Consider the following 20,659-nt stretch of genomic DNA (forward strand, 5'->3'; position numbering starts at 1 on the left):
GAGACCAGGATGGAGCTCTCTCACCAACCATCCGTCTTCGGCTTCATCTTTGCTCCGCCACTAGGACATTAGACTTTTTATCATGTGGAGTTTTCTGTGTAGAATTGAAATTGATTCCACTCATAAGGTACAAACTGCACAAAGTGTGCTCTTTTTTAAACCGAAAACAGAGCATGAGTATTTTCAACAGCTGGAATGACACAAGATGTTACTGACCCCTGAATTGAATTGTATTTGATAATTAGTCTTTGGCATCAGGGAATCATTTTCTTTGTTCTATTCAGAAAGCTTGGTTTCGTAATCTTTTTACATTGTTCATGAAATTAGTCCTTTTTTAATTTTCATGTTATCTGTAAATACATGTCACTGTTTACAATGGAACCTACTGTGAGAATCTATAAGTGTTAAGTCAAAAAGTGTTGTTCTTTTCTCATGCAACAATAAAATAATTGTACGGCAGCTGACATCACCTCTCATGAGTGCGTCCCACTCTGAAGTTATAGTATACTGCGGGAACAAGGCTTCGTTGCCGGACATGCAAAATCCAACTATGTATTGAATGACCTCATGTCATCAGCTGAGACAGCATCAAAGCCACATCAGAGTTTGCTGTTGTACATTTATTGTTATCGGCAAAGACCTAGGTAACGCATGCCGAGCCCAAGCAGGTCTTGATCACGACTTCTTGTTTACAACTGTGCATCAAACAGCAACAACTTGATAGACAAACACAAAGGGTTAAACAATTACAAAAAAAAAAACACCTGATTGCTAATTAGCCATATGTAACTAAAATCATCATTATCAATTATCAATGTTCGTAATGAAATCCACTTTCAAAACCATGATCATGTAGTAAAATTGAATAGTTACATTTTACATTACATGATTTGAATATAAATAATCTTGGGAACTATTACAGCAACTGTATTAATACAAAAAGTCCTCAATGTACACAATTATATTATTTGTTAATTCAAAGTGTATATTACAATTATGAAGACTGCTACTTTATACAATTCTACTGGCTCACAGATTAGGCTACTCAACAGAATTAATCTTGGGTGCCATTGAGTTAAAGCCAATTGTGATATTTGTCTTAAAAAGTGCCTTACGTTTATAGAGTGGATAGCATTCTTTCAGATAAAATGTGTTCTAGACACATATCAATAGAGACATGTTGTTTTATATGAAACTTTTTACTGCAAAGTTGGCCTGCTCACTTTTGACAAAGTATATTCACCGACACCATGTGGCATTTTTAACAATATCATAATTTGAACAGGATCAAACGGTGTAGTACAAACCAATCTCAATAATCAACCGTTGTCAACTCTTTGCTTAAGCCCAAGTGGGTGGGTGAGTGAGTTAATAACAAAATTAGTGTTGCCTACAATGATCAGAATGGATACTGTGCACCAAATCATACATAATTGTGTGCCAGACCATAGCAAATTGTGGCATACTTGAAATTATGAAATTAACTGGAACACCAATTGGTATGCAATTTTCTTCTCTCTGTTGAATTGCTATATCAGCAGTCTCCTTGCTGATATAGCAATTTAAATTTATATTGTTAAATTGTCATCATCAAACTGCAAACTTAATAGGGGACATCAATGTAGCAACCATCTTTCAAGATATGAGTGAGATAAGAGATCCACCTTTACCCATAATATCACACTTTATGGGCAAAAGAAAAAAAAACATGATTGAAAAATCAAGTACAACTCAAGACATATAGTGACAAAGTAGCAGTGGAAAACAGAGGGGTTAATAACCAAGCCTGAATAATTGCATCATTACAAATGTTCTTCATCCCAAGTCAAACCTTTGGGTTGCAGACACTGAAGATCAAATTTATATTTTGATTCCCAGTGCCTTGGATGAACACTCAGTTACCCTCTCTGGGATGTTTGTGGATAGCGTCAACACCAAAGTATCAGATATTCTTATATTCACCAATTATGAACTTCCCAAGAAAAAAAAAATTAAATAAATGTTCATCTGTACTGTGGCTGAAATCTTGATTACATATTGCCCTCATATGATCCAGTATCCTATTTTGTTTCTACACAAAAAATAGTCTCCCTATAAATCGTTTGCTGCATTGGCACTCATTAGCAGACTACAAATGTTGCACTACTGAATTTTGAGAGTGGAGAAATATCTCCCCTATGAGATTTGGGCACCATCTGCTCAAACACTTGCACTACCTCATCTGGACTATATCTAAAATCCTTGAAGTGTCGTGCTAGTGGAAATCCAGCTAAATTTGATTGGATTTGGATGCGATGTTGTAAGATGCGGGCATTTACTTTTTATGTAGTCTGTCCAATATAGATACAAACACATTGGCACCACAGTGCACAGAGCACACTAAAGACATTTCAGCTGGTAAATTGTTTCAGTAGATGCTTTATGTGATCATGCACAAAAAAAGTGTTGCCAGCCAAAAGACACAGGAAATGACCAGCGATAGGTGGAAGAGCCCAACAGAGACAAACTAGTAGGGAACCAGTCAACTGGTAACATAAAACCAACAACAGGATCACAAATGTTTTGTCCTCTTTTAAAAGTAAAAAGAGCTTTGTTTGGGGTGTCTAAAACAACGCTAGCAAGGTGACATTGTTTATTCAGAAGCTTCTTTATTTGATTACTCTTTGTTATATTGTACTCTAATAATAAGACCAAGAAAGGTAATCTCAGATGAATATTGAGAAATGATTAATTGAATGTCCCCTGACCTGGAGTTTAACCAGATATAGAATAGTTCAAGAGTGGGCAAATCACCAGTCCAAATTAGGAAAATATCACCACTATGTTGTCTTCAATGTGTGATATTCGTGAAAAAGGGGCTTGTGTCAATTGATATATGGTAAGGATATTAAGAAATATCCAAGCAGAGGTTTGCCAGGTACAGAGCAAACCCAGATCCCATAGTTATCCAAAGCAGAAACAATAAAATCTGGGTGGATCATTACTAACCTTGTCTTTTGTTAAAAAAAACAGTCCTGTTGTCATATAAAGATTAGTGGTTGGTATGTAATTTATAAAGAGATTGTATTTTTAGTATAACAAAGATTTGTATAGCTCAGTCAAAAGCAAAAATCTTTTGAGCTGGTAATCAAATCCATATTATAAATAACATAAGCCCTTGTGGATGATACAAACGTTTGTATGAATCAGTAAAAAAAAACGACAGAAAGACTCCAAAATAGAACTTCTTCTACATACTAAAAACCTCCTCTGGGGTTTTTGTACTTGTTTGCGAATGTCTGGTATGGTATAGATGGTGGAGATTCTTTGATATTTTTTGCTTATTCATTCATGTTCATTTTTACTAGGAAACCCCACTGATAATGCCTCAGCTGTGACAGTTCTCATCAACTCACTCTGGTGGATCACCTCTGAGATTGGTGTAATACTCTATAACCGATAACTGATACAGAATTTAAGCAGGGTCTTCTACAACAATACCACCTCCCTTATCAGCACATTTGATAATATTGTTATTACTGTTTTAAGATACTAAAGAATTCCATTAATTTTTAGAGATTATATATTTAATACACCATCTCTTCTGGTTCAACAAGTCAATGCCCCTAATAACAATTTGTTCAAGGGTGACCATTTCTAGAAGTACTGTATGAACAGGGAGAGTGAATGCTGAAGGAGGACATAGACCTGTGGCATGCATCCCTGTAAGGAGTTATTATCAAAATAATGTTTAAGTCTAAACACAGAAAATTGTGACTAGGTCTTTCAGTGCTTACAAAAGATATACCATCTCACAAAAGAGAGATTTCTGAAGACATAAGAGCATACATTGACAAACTGAATATGGACGCAATTTCTGGAGAACTCTGTGGGTGCTTTTCAGTATTAGTGTTCAATACATGTAATACTGGCATTGGGTTTGTCTTTTCCCACAGACCTCCTGTTGACAATATCAAATACCACAGTCTCTGCTCATCCCTTTCCCTCCCTTTACCTTGTCCTAGTCTGCCTCTTTCTAACACAAAAAGAAGGGAAGTTGGGGTTTCAATAGTGCAGGCTCATGCCACGGATATAGGTTTGGGCTAGTTACTGCTAGTAACTTTTGGCGAACAGCAGCAATTTAATTTTGGTGAGGTTCAAATTCAGGTAGTTGCTGGAAGTCAGAATTGGATGAGGTGTAGTCAGTGTTTAATGAATGCAAATCAAGAAATGACGGTTCAAAGTAATTTGTTTAAATTGCCAACATTATTACTAGCTGTGGAATGATAATGGCCAACTAACATCAAACTTGACTCTGAAGGTCCTTTTCACTGCATGCAGAACTCTGGGCTTTTTCCTGAATGGTCTTTTCTAGGATCTTTTTTCAGTGCAGGTGTAGTGAGACCTTCAATAAGGTGATAACAGTCTAGTACTTGAAAGGGTTACTGTTATTTTGACACACATAAGCAGCATTTATATATTCTGTTTTAAATTTGAATGGCCAACCGTTGATTTTAAGTCATGTGGCCAGTGGATATTCATTACTGTAACTCATTTCTATTACAATATTGGATTTCAGCTTTCTCACATTATGCAAATAGACTCACATCATAGATGGTCTCAGCACAGACTTAACGCAACAATTGCACCACCTCTTGATTCAGTTGTCCATGTGCGAATTTAAAGTCCAGCAGGAGTTGTGACTTTTGAGTAAATCTCTTTGCACACTTACTGCAGCAAAAAGGTTTGATCTCAAGTGCTGTTGAAGCTTATTATTATGGTTAAATCACTTCTTAGACTGACTTCAGGAAAATGGCTTTGCTCTTGTGGGTTTTCATGTGGCATTGGAGAGTTGTCTTTAGAGTAAAGCTCCTCGCACACACTGTGCAGTGAAAAGGCTTCTCTCCTGTGTGAATTCGTCTGTGACGTTGAAGGTCACAATGCTGAGTAAAACTCTTCTCACACTCAGAGCAAGGAAATGGCTTTACCCCTGTGTGAATTCGCAGGTGACCTTGAAGATGTGCCTTCTGAGTAAAGCTTTTACCACACTCAGAGCAACGAAAAGGCTTCACTCCTGTGTGGATTCTCATGTGACGTTGCAGATCACAATGCTGACTAAAGCTTTTCTCACACTCTGTGCAGGGGAAAGGCTTTAATCCTGTGTGGATTCTCAGGTGACGACGAAGATCATTATGTTGAGTAAACCTCTTGTCACATGTAGTGCATGCAAAGGGCTTCACATCTCTGTGGATCCTCATGTGACGGTGAAGATTTGACTTCAGAGTAAAGCTTTTTTCACACTTGATGCAGGGAAAGAGCTTTACCCCTCTGTGAATACCCATATGAACTTGAAAAGACTCCTTTTCAGGAAAGCTCAGTTCACACTCTGCACAGTTAAAAAGCGTTTTGTCTGTTTGCACTGTTGGATGCAGCTCAGTTGTGGACTTCAGAGGTGAGACTTCCTTATATTCAGCAGATGAGTGTGGCCCGTTATTACTTGTACTGCTTTCTTTTGACTGCTCAACTGAAAACAAAAAGAAAACACATTATAATGTTTATTTCAAAATAATAAACACAGCATGAGGTGGACAAAGTCCTACTACCGAAGTGCTGGGTAATCTATAAACAGAGAGATGACAATAAGACATGCAAAATGCATGCAATAGAAAGTTAAAAGACAGATGGGAGGCTAATAAACTGGATAATTGACAGATGGCAGTCTTGTAACTACGCAGGATGCGACAAAAGGATTTCGTGTGTCCTGTTATAATTGCACTTGTATGGAGCTGCATAGCCATCAGAATCTAAGCACCAAATGGTATGTCACAGAGACAGAAATAGACTCTCCCAGAATCTAGACACAGCCAGACTATAGAAAAAGATTATGTAAATCTGCAAGGTAACTGATATTCACGTTTGAATTTTTATTTTATTTTATGTAAATGCACATTTTCTAAAAGACTGTAGTGGTTCAAAAGTTAGTGATGCTAACATTTAATGGAGCAGTGCACTGTCTCCAGTATCAACTGGCTAAAACAGTAAATGCTGCTTTATTTTCCTTCCATTCCCTGGTTTCAATATAAAAGGAAAATATTTTTTTGGGCTCGTTATAAAGAAACATGAATCTTTAATGGTCTAATGCTCGTATGAACAAGGTTTTCTTTAGATTTACATATTTTAACCCTATTTTAGCTTAAGATGTAACTTAAACCAGTTGATAAACATACTACAAAACTGGAATTTACATCTGAAAATCAGACCACCCTAAAAAACTAGTTTGTAGAAATCAATATTTTTTTTAAACTATGATCACAAACTTCAGGATTTCTAAACTTGGCACCTATTTCCAATGGTCAAAAGTGATGCAACAGGTCACGTATATAAATTACACTAATCAATAACACTACCCTTAACGAACCTGTGGACGGGCTTGTAATGCGATCTCGAATGTGCTGCTCCAAAGAAATTAATGTAGCTGCATTTGGAAGTGTGTAAATGAATCCCATCTTTTTAGAACAAATCATTACTGTTTGAGATTGAGGATGGGCTCACACAGTGCTCCCGAAGTCTGTATTGTGGTAGACAGCTGGGTGTACCAGGCAGAGAATTAAGATTGTGAAACTCAGCAGAAAACGGTCCCAGTATGAAGGTAAACGGGGTGTAAGTGTGTTGTATGAAATTGAGATCAGTGGGGTGTACTAAAGGATATGTCTATCGCCATCCTACTGCAATTTTTTTTATTATAGGTGGAAATGATCCTGGACATATCCCCGATTCACACCGTGGTATGATGAAGGATGATCTTGTCTCCTTGCATACCATGTACCTCAAAATCCACTTTACTGTTTCATGCACATCACAACGTCAATGGTGGTGGTTCACAACTAAGTAAAGCAGAAATGCGGACTGCACATTTATGGTCAAAGTCATTTACTTTGTCTTTTTAACTGTTAGTTGTGTTGTGACTTTTTTTGTCCTTATTGTGATTTATCTTGGCCACTTTCCAAGGAGGCTCTGTTAGGAAACGGTAATGTTAGCAGGTGCAGCCCCAACCGGGCCAAAAGCAACTGCTGCCCAGTTGGGGCCGGTGTGATGATCACAGCAGTTGCAGCCCTGGCTGGCTAAAAGGCAGCTGCAGCTCCGATAGGGCCAAAGCTACTATCACAACAGATTGAGGAAGGAGGCTGCCTGGCAGCTGAACTTTCTTCTTTAGTTGTACTCTGGATCACCCCCCCACCCACACCCCTGTCTTGGTCCTCCAACCAAGACTCTGGACCCTTTAGGACCAGCCATGTTTCTGCCTCACCCTTTGCTGCCTCCCTTCTGTCTCTCACTTTGACACCTGCTGACACTTGGGTTGTGACTCTCATTTACTGTCCATCACTTTGTGCTTCTTTTTCTCGTCTTTCTCCCATTTTTCTCTTGTTCGTTTTGCCTAGTTTCCATCCTTTAGTGCCATTCTATCTCTTGCACGTTTTTCCTCACTTTTTTATCATCCTATTTGTTTTTCAGTCCCTTCTCCCTGTGTATATCCATTTCCCCCTTCTTGTCCTCCATCCCACCTTCTCTGCTCCAGGGCCGATAGTGTTACCCACTGCCTTATCCTCCCCCCAGCCAGAAGCCTTCTTAATGGCACCAGCAGCAGATGTGCCACTAGTGTGCCAAAAGCAGTCTCATCTGTGTCCATCCATGCCAGGACCAGGACCCCTGGTCCACCAACCATCCACTGCAGCCTGAAATGTTACTCAGCAGAAACCCTCAACACCCCAACCCAAGATGACTGTCTCCACACTGCACCCAGGCCTCCCACAAATTGGCTGAATGAGAGTTCTCCTGCCCTACCCCGAGCCCCACCCACCACCAACCCTCACCTCAATACACTGTACACACAACCGCACCAAGCCCTCCACCACATCACAACACATCCCCCATCACCCTCCTACTCCTCAACAAACATGCCATGGAAGTCAAGGGCTTCCTGTATGATATCTCCCTGGACCTACTATTTCTCACCGAAACTCAACATCTGCTCCAGACATAGCAGTAGATATGCCCCCCTCCCTCCTATCCCCTTCCCTGGTATAAGACAGATCCAACAATCCTGAGGGGAGGACTCACAAACATTTACTGAGAGGACCTCAAGTGCTCCACCACCTAGGACCACACCAGCGATCATCTAGAACACGTGGCCTTCAAAATCAGCACCTCAGGCATCACAGCAGTGGAAGGAGCAATACACTAATGCCCTCTCCCTACTAACCCAGATCCAATTTTTAGCACACTGTTGCTGACCTTATTGCCCTTCTGGCCCTTGCATCCGACTCCTTCATTCTACTCAGACACCAACTACCACATCGATCCCAACTCCACAGTCTCCGAGAAGACCTCAGCATACAAGTGAACAACCCCACCCTTTGGCCGAACACCCCCTGGACCCATTCCTCCCCAGCTTTCCAGACACCACCGAAAAGCAAACTCATACCACTCACCTATACGGACCACTTCCTCGTTTGTTTCTGCCTCCACATGCCCAACCAGCCCAGAATTGCCCGTGCCTAGACTGACCAACGCCAATGGAACAAAATCCCGAGGGATCCTCCGGTCTCCTTGCCCTCTCCTAAGACAACAAACTAACATGCTCCATTACAAACTTTAACAAGTGACTCACCTCCTACGCATGTCCCATCCCCACACTCCCGCCTCCAGCACAATTCCCACACACCTCTGGAAACCACCCCCACATCTCAGTACAAGCCGCAAGCAAGCTGGTACACCAACAACCTCCAGTTTACAAAGTGTGCTGCGATGAAAGCGGCACCACTCCCACAACAATACTAACAGACTCCTACAAATCACCCCACGGTAACTACCACCAGTGACTCAAAACTACCAAGCGTCTAGTCGTCACCAAAAGGATCCAAACCCCTACAAAGAAATCTTCAACATCATTAGGAAATCACAAACCAACCTGCCAGCCCAACGACCATCACCTCATCCCAGGAACTCCAGCATAAAACTTTCCCACTATTTCACGAACAAAATCAACACCATATCCAACAAATTCGCCCCCCCAGCCAGACCTTTCCACCTTCGAAATCCTCCACTCTGACAAAAAAAACCAGAAACAGGATTGACCTGCAGGCCAGCTATCAGATGTTGGAAACCGCCAACACCATATCCATCATCCATTCAGGAGCCACATTGGATAAGTGCCCGTACTACCTCTTCACCAAGGTACTCAATCTCATCTGCAAAGCCCTTTCACCACTTCTCAACTCTATCCTCCCCACCGCAATTCATCCTGACTCCTAGAAACACGTCACCATCCTACCGCTCTTTAAGAGACCTTCAGCAGACCCTGCTAGCTATAGGTCCATCTCCCTCCTCCCCTTCACAGCCAAGGTCCTGGAGTAACTCATAAATGGCAAGGTGGCTAAGGACCTCAATTCAAACCACCTCTCAGATCCTTTCCAGTCATAATTAAGGCCCAACCACACACAGGCAGCCCTCCTCACTGCAACCAATGACATCCACCTCATCATGCACAAAGAGAAAACAGCAGCACTCATTCTACTAGACCTCTTGACAGCATTCAAGTACGTCTTCTATACCATCCTCATCCAACCCTCCAGAGGCCAGAATTCGGGGCCCAGCACTATGATGATCAGTTTCTTCCTCTCAGGACAGACCGAAAAGGTCAACCATTAACTCCATATCTGCCAATGTTTTCAACCTGATCTGCGGTGAACCCTATGCTTCCTCCTTGAGCCCTACATTCTTCAAAACCTAAGTGCCACCCGTCACCAGCATCATTCACTCCCACGGATTCAGCATCATCTCCTACGCTGACAGCACTCAGTTCACCCTCTCCCTATCACAAGACTCCTCCACCACCCAAGCCAGGTTCGTCAGATGGATACCCTTAGTTGCAGACTTAGATGAAAAGTAATTGCCTCATGCTGAACAGCAACAAAACAGAAGCAGTACTCTCTGGCAAAGACACCTCACTTTGGTCTCCGAGGTGGTAGCCCACCGAGCTAGGCTGACTATTCACCCATCCAATGCAACCAGGACCCTGGCTATTTAAACTGACACCAGAATCTCCATGACGAATCAAGTCAACAAGGTTGCCTCCACCTGCTTCCACATCCTAAAACTACTCAGAAAAATCTTCAAATGGCTTCCTTTGCACATCCACAGATCTGTCATTCAAGCCCTCGTCACCAGCAGGCCAACTAAGGCAATGCCTTCTATGTTGGCATCACTGACCAACTCACCAAAAGGGTCAATGTAACACAGAGTGCAAGAACATGGCACACATATCCAAACACCTAAAAAAAACTCCACTGGCTCCCAATCCATAAGCATGCCCTTTTGAAAGTCCTCACACATCTAAAAAAGCACTATACAACCGAGGCATAGCATAGCATAGCTCAACAACTACATCTTCTTCAACACTCTGGCTGGATTCCTCCACAGGGCCAAGCTCCTCCTCATCCACGTATCTCCCAGGCCTCCTCCCCAACACCCTTTACTGGCGCAAAGATACCCTCTTGGGTGATGTGCAAGTTCTACAAATAATAACAACATGACATAACACAGCTCTGATCAGGCCAATGTTTTTTGAAGTAGTTCCCGTCAAGAACCAGTAGAGAGATACCAGGGAGACCCTCTGCAGCACAGGCCCATGCACACACTGGGCCTCCCTCCTCCTAGAGGGTCTTTCCTCATAGAGGGCATGGCAGACTCCTCTCCGCAGGCAGGCACAGCAGTCCTTCAAGTACTGTGTGGAGCACTCCCATGGCCACGAAGGGCTAGGAACTGGACCACAGTGGGGTGGTTTGTCTCCCAGTTCTGTAGCTTTTTAGACAGGTATGTGGAAAAGCTCGGTCAACCTACTGAAAAAAAAGAACAGTTTGGGTAGTTCTTTTTAGAAGTGTCCTCCTCAGTATGTTCTCCAGACACAGCCTTTAGGTAGAGTGAGGCTTCTCACAGCAGGTAGCACTAGGGCTATTTCAAAACAGATGCACCAACAACACAAGCATAAGTGGGTGGGAGGATTCTGCACCTTGTTGTCATCAGCCCAAATTACGTAATCTGGGAGAATCAATGGGAAGGCCTGACCTAGAAACCCTACCCCTTAGCCCTACCATTGCCCAAATAGTACCACTTAGGAAGACACAACAGCAGGCAATTATTAACAAAAGACCTCATGGAATTTCTAAGATAGCTCTGTCTCCCTCCTCCTCATTTCAGTGTCTGTTTTTCCTCGTTATAGCCACAAAAAATGTTGGCAATAAAGTTTTTCCATCTGGAGGAACAGCCCTCATCTACTTCTTGTGCAATGCGGACCGGGAGCATCCAAAAAGGGATCCCACTGGCTTTAGTGCTCTGTCTGACTCACATACACAGCCTACTACTAAATAAGTGCTGCACGTGTGACACATTCACCCACGCTCTATATACGTATAGGATGCCAGAGGAAGGTTCTGGGCATGCACACAGCAGTGGAACTCTGCACATGCGGTGCCAGTTGGCCCCATTCACATTGACAGATAAAAAGGCCTGGTCACGCTATTGATCCTTCCAAACACAGTACGCTACAACCATCAACACTAAGCAGCACACCTGGACAGGGACGGTAGTCCTGTACCAAATATGTGGCCGCACTTGATGAGCCCCTCCAGGTCCAGGACTTTTAGTCAGGGACAGGCCTAGGCCTCTGCACACATGCTCAGATAAGCAGGACATCAGGGCCAAAATAAAAGTCAGGATAGTAAATATGCATGCAGCTTGACATTCAGGTCTGGTGACCAAGCTCACAAAAGATGAAGTCCTCCATTCCAACACTGTTGAAAAAACAATCCCAGACCCAGCCTGCAGGTGATCCTGAGCGAGGCTGCACCTTTTGTATTTCTTCAGTGCTTCCCAATTCTGCGGCTCTTTCTTACATACCTTCACCAGATACAGTCCTAATGTAATGTCAAAATCAAAACTTGAGAGCGTCAGTTTTCTAAATCTTGCAAGGAGTTGTGACTGTCGGTTAATCTGTCCAACAATGATACCAAAGTGTAAATTGTAGTAGCTTTTAAATGCTTTCCTGCTACTAAAAATTTGACTAAAAGCACTTGGAACTTTACATGCTTCGTTACTATGGCAATGAAGCGGGAAAAGGCAGCCCACAATAAGATGATAAAATAACCATCTTAAGTTTTGAACTACATATAACATTTTTAAGGTGGTTATTTTCTCCATAATGTTTTGTTTCTGCTTTCCAGCTTGACTCAAATACAAACATGGTTTCCAAGAGGAAAATGCCTAGTATAGTATTCAGCAAGAAAAGGTCAAGGTCTCAGAACAGCCTTTTCCAGTTTGATTTAGAGTTTGGCGGACAGGTTACTCCGTCACAAATTTAACTGTTATACAGTCCACCTCGTTACGATTCCCATAGTATATAAGTGAATCGTTAATACGGCGGATGGAATATCGGTCACGTTTGTGACGGAGTAACCCCATCGCCAAACTCCAGATCTGGCCCAAAGTGTTAACCGTGGGTTTGGGGCTTATACAGCCGTTTAAACATACTTTTCAAATACTAAATGAAAAAACTGTACAAATGTGTTACAGAACGCTTTCTTCATGTTATTTTGCCTCTCAAGTACAAAGGCTGTTTTGATGCTTCCAGATAGTTACATTGTGAGCCATGTATGGGGGTAACTTTCTTTAACCCTTTTTAACCCATTTTGTAAAAGTGTTAGTAGAATCTCCTTTTCCTACATGGTTACTCCTATTTAACATCCTAACTTTTTTCACACTCTTGCCACGTAAAAATTCACCTAATGCAAGTTAATATTCACCTGAAATATAATAAAAAATAAAATACATTTCCTTCCCAAGTAACTGATAGTCGGCACTGCACTAAAAGCAATCACGGGAATTACAAAGGCAGTATTGTTTCCTCTGCGGTAGCTTACACAATGTCCGAGCTTCCTGCACGGATGGATACTGGAAACGTCCGTGGGCAGAAAGGTGGATCCAATGTTCCTGTGGCAGCATACAGAAATGTTGCACCTTCAACACCTGCTGATGCAGGTGATGGTAGTAATGAAGGAACACATGTTTGTGTTCTGGAACCAGCAGTTAAAGAGACCCTTGCTCACACTAGGTATTGCACACAGATGTTGAACACAAAGTGGGGGTAGCGGGGGACGGGAGACGAGGGGTTGCAGTGTTTGTGGTTATTTTTTAAAATGTGGTGCCATATCTAAATACCACTGAAACAAGCCTCCTACGTTGGAAAGTCGGTTCCATGCAGTGTGCCTCAATGGTTTCAGTGTGATGTGAAATGACTTATACATCAAGAGAATCAGTTTGGTCTAAACACCCGTTTTCAGGTGTCCCCCATGTTTTGCCCCCATTTGAACCCCAAGATGCAGTTTCTTCGTCTGACAGTGCACTGGAACTAGCTAACCAGGCCCCAGTGGATGTGTTCTCCCTCTAAACTGTCATGTCAACATAGTGAATTCCAGGTTGGGAAAACGTAACCCTTTTGTAAGCTCCTAGTAAACGGTACCCAATTCATACGTGATAAAGAGGTCCTCTGGGCTGCAGCACAAGGTTGTGCCACCCTGGAGGAAAACTACTGATGGCAGGCCTGCCATTGCAGACTGCCAGAGTGGTGCAAACGGTTTGAATTAGACTGTGCCCTCACCATGAGTGGTGCAGTCCTGTGCACTTCCTTACATATACGTCACACACCCCTAAGGAAGGCCTCTGTAGCCCCGGAGGTAGGGTGCATTATATTTGAAGTGCAGACATATAAGCATGAGCTTACATGCCTCTACAGCATCCTTTCCATTACGGTACACTGTACGTGCAGGCCAGTCTATAGGATAACATGGAACTTAAGCCCCGGATGACCAGGGCTGCTAGCTCTATTATGGTACTGCCTTGATAGGTCAAATTTGGTGTCAAACAATTCAACCCCACCCCCCAAAAAAAATCTTTTGGCGAGAGACAACTGGCATGCATCCAGATGGCACACTAGAGGTTGTCCATCTGTTTGCCACCTTCCTTTGTGCTCTGGCCGAGCAGCCTGCACTGTTTCCCACAACTACTGCCGCTAAGACAGAGTTCTGACACGGTCAGGCAGCCTGGGTGCTCCCAGATGTCAGAACAAAGGGCTGAGGCGAGCAGGAGGTCTCACCTCCCGCCCCTCAGTCGGGCTAGTGAATAGGATCATCAGGGCAGTGAGCTTCAAAGGCTTCACTGCCACTGATAGCCATCAGTGCGGTCCTCCAGTGAGGAAACAGACCTCCACTTGCCCCCAGGCACATCTGCTTGTGGACAGGAGGAAAATTAGGTATGCAGGGCTGTGCCCACCCTCAGCAGGCTGACTACGATCTCTAGGGTGAGCAGCCCGGTCTGTGCACAAAATTTTAGTTTCAGCCATCTTAGGAGTGGCAGAACAGAGGGTTCTGGGAAGCTAAAGGTGACCTTTCTCACAGGATGTGAACACCTCAGGAACAGATTAGCTGTAGGAGCTAGCTTCCCATTGGCCACTAGTTTCCACATCTCTAACTCCCTTAAATCGAGGATTTAAGGGACACCCCTGACACCAGAACATCAGATGTGAAGGACAAACTTCAAAGAAGGACCTGAAGAAGCTCTGCGTTACCAACAACAGGACACTGTTCACTGCTCCAAAGCAAAAGAGGGAAGCTCTGTCCCTGAGGCAACAGACTGGAGACGGCGTGATCAAACTTTGTCCCTGGCTAAAACTCGTCACCAGTGGAAGCCAGAAATACCCCCATCTCCCTTAGATTGGTGGAACCAGTCCCCTACAAACTGCAGGTAAAAAGATGCTCTGGAACCAAAGAATCGCCAGTCATCGGGCCCATCGAGGGATTGATCAGATCCAGTTTGCGATGTGCATTGTGAGATTCATAGTCTGGCCTTCCACAAATTTACAGGACACTACCACACACTCCCAGACTTCTCCAAAGCATCTTGCTGTACTTACCGCTACCAAAGCTTGTTGGTCACCAGCCAGACTTCTGACCCCTTAACTCAACGCTGCAAGGAGAGAGCACTGCCCAGCACCTGTTACCGACACCAGCAACAACCCCACAGCTGAGTTTTTGCATCCCCTTTGTTGCAACATCACGTGTGCGGTAAAAAAAAAAAATATAAAAAAAGAAGAAAAAAAAAAAGAAAAAAAAATCAGCACCAGTACGAGCCTTGTTCAGCATCACAGGACAGGCAGGCCAACTCTATACCAAGACCCCATGGACCTGCTAGGAGTGAACAGACTGTGGTGGCCTGGTCCAAGGGCCCGCTTTACCTTAACCCTGCAAGTGTTCCCTGCAGCTCAGCCTTCAAGTGGTTATTTGTCAGCATTGACATCAATGTGAGTACCGTTCAGCATCAGCAACAACCACTCGGCACCCGTCTCCACGGGCCAGGTAAAACTGCTCTGACTGTCGTGATCTGATACCAGGGATGAGTGAAAGGGAGTGAAGAGACATTTTTAAGTCTGCTGTGTGACGTACGAATCCTTAATGATCTTCAGGCATCCCTAGGTCCGGACTGCAAATTAACTTTAAAGATAGATATATATATATATATATATATATATATATATATATATATATATATTTTAGATGCAGGATCACAAGAAAACAACAGCCAGCCAGGGCAAAAATCTGGATCCCAAAAGATACAATGAGTCACAAGAAAATGTAATATCCAAGAAAGAAGTGACTCAAACAGATGATCTCACTAAAGAACAAAAATATATTTCTACGACAACGTTTCAGCTTCCACCTTCCTCAGGTAGTACAAGATGGTTTGCTCAGTGGCTGCACAGCTGACACTGGTGGATTTTCAAAAAGCATCATGAGTGAAGATTCAAACTGGAATGTGGAATCAATGCAGTCCTGAGAACTCTGATGTCCAGTAGTCCTTTCTTTAAAACATGTTTCTGAGGGGAAAATCTTCAAATCTGATAGTAAATGGTCCACAAGGTTAAAATGGTTGGCTACATGCTGGTCAGTTTTCTCCATTTTAACCTTGTGGACCTGTGTGTGTGTGTGTGTTTTTCCCACCCAAATGTCAGCAAGACCAGTGCCCACCTCTGATCAGGTAAGGTCTCTTTTCTTGCCCTGGTGGTCCAGGGATGGAATTTGCAGATTCCAGTGCTCATTTTCAGGGGGCCTCATTAATGTGACTATGAGGTCACACATCTATGGATGTACCTGGGAGAAATTCTTTAGTCCCTCTAAGGTCCCTTCAGGTATTAAGGTCGTGAGCGAGACTCTGGGAGGGAACAGAGGCATTTATTACTGCTTCCAGCTTCTCCCTAACCATGCACACCACCTCAAGACACTTTCCTATTGGTGAGAAAAAAGGAGGAGGGAGACAGGGCAGGAGGAGGAGCACTGCTTCTCCCACCCTCCCTCCCTCCCCACCATCATGGGAAACAAGCCATGGAAGTTCATCCCCTTCTAATCGCATTCATTTTCGATTTTATACAGCTCTATTGTCTTCCAATGCTCCTCTGTTGTAGATAGGCATTAGATTACACTGCACCCAGTTTATCTAATGTGGGCACCCTGAAATTCGAAACTCCATATGTGTCTGGTAGTCCCACTCCCAAGAGCCCAAAGGAACAAAGCCAGGGCAGGGATAGTTTCCTGCTTGATGGAGACTGGTGGGAATTAATTGCTAAAGATCTGACTAAGCATGTTGCACCATTCAGCCTGTATGGGCATGGGAGGTCAACGTGCACCAAACAACTGCTCAGGGAGAAGAGAATTACAAAATGTGCAGGTTTTACACTTTCAATGTATATATAGAGAAAGATTGATAGCGGTCAAACGAACACTGCACTATAAACAGTGATTCTGCTACAATTTTGCGATCTGTGCTAAATACTACCTTGCTTATTGTGCTGACAATATTTCCCAGGAAATCACACATTTGTTAGTGCCAGACGCTAGACATTCAGTATAACATTTCACTGCTTAGCGTCTGGCATTTAGGTTTGTCCATTTGAGTAAATTGCTGAAAACAAAATCCAAATATCTCCATGCTTTTCATTCTATTTCCAGGCTACAGTGACAAGAGGATGTGGGGTTTGTACCAATACATAGCATGCATACTATTTTGTGTGTATATGTGTATATATATATATATATATATATATATATATATATATATATCATTGTCAACTCCTGCTCCGTAAGGGGCCACAGACCCTGCAGGGCGGCCTGTGTTACTGGGGCGAGGCATCCCACGGAAAATATCTCCAAACAACGAAAAGCCCAGGCACCAGTCCATGTTAAAATCCAAGCATTTAATAGCATTTCTGAGCAGCAAGACAAAAAATCCTGACGCATTTCGGCAACAGCATGCCTTGTTCACAGGGAAGTAAGAGCAGGTGTGAGTGAGCCAGTGCTTTTTAAATACACAGTCATGTGACTTCAATAACCAAACTCCAACTCCCATAATGCACAGTTCCATATAAATAACTTCCTGAACTGGAGCGCTTAATTTCCATATAGCTGCAATAGCGTCACAGGCACTTCAGTTCACCATATAAATGTTCTTGTGTGCATTAGGTATCCATTACTTGATAGTCCACTTGCTTTTACAGTTGCTGCCCAGCATGATAACAGCTATACAAGGAATACATGAAAAGTAAGAGGAGAGGCACACTGTCTCCCTCCTATCCCTTGCTCACCTCCATCACAATATATTTCTCGGATAAATGCCTTGGTTGCATGAAGGAGAGCGGGTCGGACCCCTTCCATAAAACTATCATTGTCAACTCCTGCTCCATAAGGGGCCACAGACCCTGCAGGGCGGCCTGGGTTACTGGGGCGAAGCTTCACACAGAAAATATCTCCAAAAAACGAAAAGCCCAGGCACCAGTCCATGTTAAAATCCAAGCATTTAATAGCATTTCTGAGCAGCAAGACAAAAAATCCTGACGCGTTTCGGCAACAGCATGCCTTGTTCACAGGTAAGTAAGAGCAGGTGTGAGTGAGCCAGTGCTTTTTAAATACAGTCATGTGACTTCAATAACCAAACTCCAACTCCCATAATGCACAGTTCCATATAAATAACTTCCTGAACTGGAGCGCTTAATTTCCATATAGCTGCAATAGCGTCACAGGCACTTCAGTTCACCATATAAATGTTCTTGTGTGCATTAGGTATCCATTACTTGATAGTCCACTTGCTTTTACAGTTGCTGCCCAGCATGATAACAGCTATACAAGGAATACATGAAAAGTTGAATCATGTATCACCAACCGTTATTAGTGCCATGGCCAGGTCATGGGGCGGTAGCCATGCAGTTCAAAAGGAGTGCAATTCTGGGTGGACTCCAATCAATCCACAGAGAGTGCACTTGCACAGCCCTTTTCTCTCCAGCACAAGAAAACCGGTCAGGTCTTTCAAAAAGATTAAATGAGGAGCAGGATATTGTAAGAACAGGGCATCAGGGACTTTTAAGCCTAAATGAGTAATCTCAGATCTAGGTAAATGAACAGACAACAACTAATAAGACTGTTAAAAGCCACTAAAGAATATGCACAGTATGTAGGAAGGTACCATCTTGCCTGGCATGATACCCCCATTTTTCACTGTATATATGTTGTTTTAGTCTATGTGTCACTGGGACCCTGCCAGGCAGGGCCCCAGTTCTCATACGTGTGTGCCCTGTGTGTGTTCCCTGTGTGATGCCTAACTGTCTCACTGAGGCTCTGCTAACCAGAACCTCAGTGGTTATGCTCTCTCTGCTTTCCAAATCTGTCATTAACAGGCTAGTGACTAAATTTACCAATTCACATTGGCATACTGGTACACCCATATAATTCCCTAGTATATGGTACTGAGGTACCCAGGGTATTGGGGTTCCAGGAGATCCCTATGGGCTGCAGCATTTCTTTTGCCACCCATAGGGAGCTCTGACAATTCTTACACAGGCCTGTCAGTGCAGCCTGAGTGAAATAACGTCCACGTTATTTCACAGCCATTTTACACTGCACTTAAGTAACTTGTAAGTCACCTATATGTCTAACCTTCACCTGGTGATGGTTGGGTGCAAAGTTACTTAGTGTGTGGGCACCCTGGCACTAGCCAAGGTGCCCCCACATCGTTCAGGGCAAATTCCCCGGACTTTGTGAGTGCAGGGACACCATTACACGTGTACACTATACATAGGTCACTACCTATGTACAGCGTCACAATGGTAACTCCGAACATGGCCATGTAACATGTCTAAGATCATGGAATTGTCACCCCAATGCCATTCTGGCATTGGGGTGACAGTTCCATGATCCCCCGGGTCTCTAGCATGGTACCCGGGTACTGCCAAACTGCCTTTCCGGGGTCTCCACTGCAGCTGCTGCCAACCCCTCAGACAGGTTTCTGCCCTCCTGGGGTCCAGGCAGCCCTGGCCCAGGAAGGCAGAACAAAGGATTTCCTCTGAGGGAGGGTGTAACACCCTCTCCGTTTGGAAATAGGTGTCAGGGCTGGGGAGGAGTAGCCTCCCCCAGCCTCTGGAAATGCTTTGATGGGCACAGATGGTGCCCATCTCGGCATAAGCCAGTCTACACCGGTTCAGGGATCCCCCAGCCCTGCTCCGGCGCGAAACTGGACAAAGGAAAGGGGAATGACCACCCACCTGACCTGCACCTCCCAGGGGAGGTGCCCAGAGCTCCTCCTGTGTGTCCCAAACCTCTGCCATCTTGAATTTAGAGGTGCTGGGGGCACACTGGACTGCTCTGAGTGGCCAGTGCCAGTAGGTGACATCAGAGACTCCTTCTGTCTTGGTAGCCAATCCACCTTTGTTGGTAGCCAAACCTCCTTTTCTGGCTATTTAGGGTCTCTGCTTTGGGGAATTCTTTAGATAACGAATGCAAGAGCTCACCAGAGTTCCTCTGCATCTCCCTCTTCACCTTCTGCCAAAGGATCGACGGCTGACTGCTCAGGACGCCTGCAAAACCGCAACAAAGTAGCAAGACGACTACTAGCAACCTTGTATCGCCTCATCCTGCCGGCTTTCTCGACTGTTTCCAGGTGGTGCATGCTCTGGGGGTAGCCTGCCTCCTCCCTGCACCAGGAGCTCTGAAGAAATCTCCTGTGGGTCGACAGAATCTTCCCCCTGCTAATGCAGGCACCAAAAGACTTCATCTCTGGTCCTCTGGGTCCCCTCTCATCCGGACGAGCGAGGTCCCTGGAACTCAGCAACTCCGTCCAAGTGACTCCCACAGTCCAGTGACTCTTCAGTCCAAGTTTGGTGGAGGTAAGTCCTTGCCTCCCCACGCTAGACTGCATTGCTGGGTACCGCGTGATTTGCAGCTGCTCCGGCTCCTGTGCACTCTTTCAGGATTTCCTTCGTGCACAGCCAAGCATGGGTCCCCGGCACTCCTTCCTGCAGTGCAAAAACTTCTGAGTTGTCCTCCGGCATCGTGGGACTCCCTTTTGTGACTTCGCATGAACTCTGGTTCACTCCTCTTCCAAGTGCCTGTTCAGGTACTTTTGCGGGTGCTGCCTGCTTCTGTGAGGGCTCCCTGGGTTGCTGGGCACCCCCTCTGTCTCCTCCTCCAAGTGGCGACATCCTGGTCCCTTTTGGGCCACAGCAGCACCCAAAAACCTCTACCGCAACCCT

The 20,659-nt window shown here is 44.0% G+C and overlaps 1 protein-coding gene across 1 annotated transcript in view; it reads right to left on the bottom strand.

Moving 5' to 3' along the window:
- Nucleotides 1–605: 605 nt before the first annotated feature.
- LOC138248863 (zinc finger protein interacting with ribonucleoprotein K-like) overlaps nucleotides 606–20,659 on the bottom strand; it is a 35,278-nt gene continuing 15,224 nt past the window's right edge. Inside the window, exon 6 of the mRNA XM_069202819.1 lies at nucleotides 606–5,503. Within this exon, the coding sequence (XP_069058920.1) occupies nucleotides 4,773–5,503 (731 nt within the window). The 3' untranslated portion in view covers nucleotides 606–4,772. The remainder of the gene's footprint in view (nucleotides 5,504–20,659) is intronic.

The sequence above is a fragment of the Pleurodeles waltl genome, chromosome 8, assembly GCF_031143425.1.
Source record: "Pleurodeles waltl isolate 20211129_DDA chromosome 8, aPleWal1.hap1.20221129, whole genome shotgun sequence".
NCBI lineage: Eukaryota > Metazoa > Chordata > Amphibia > Caudata > Salamandridae > Pleurodeles > Pleurodeles waltl.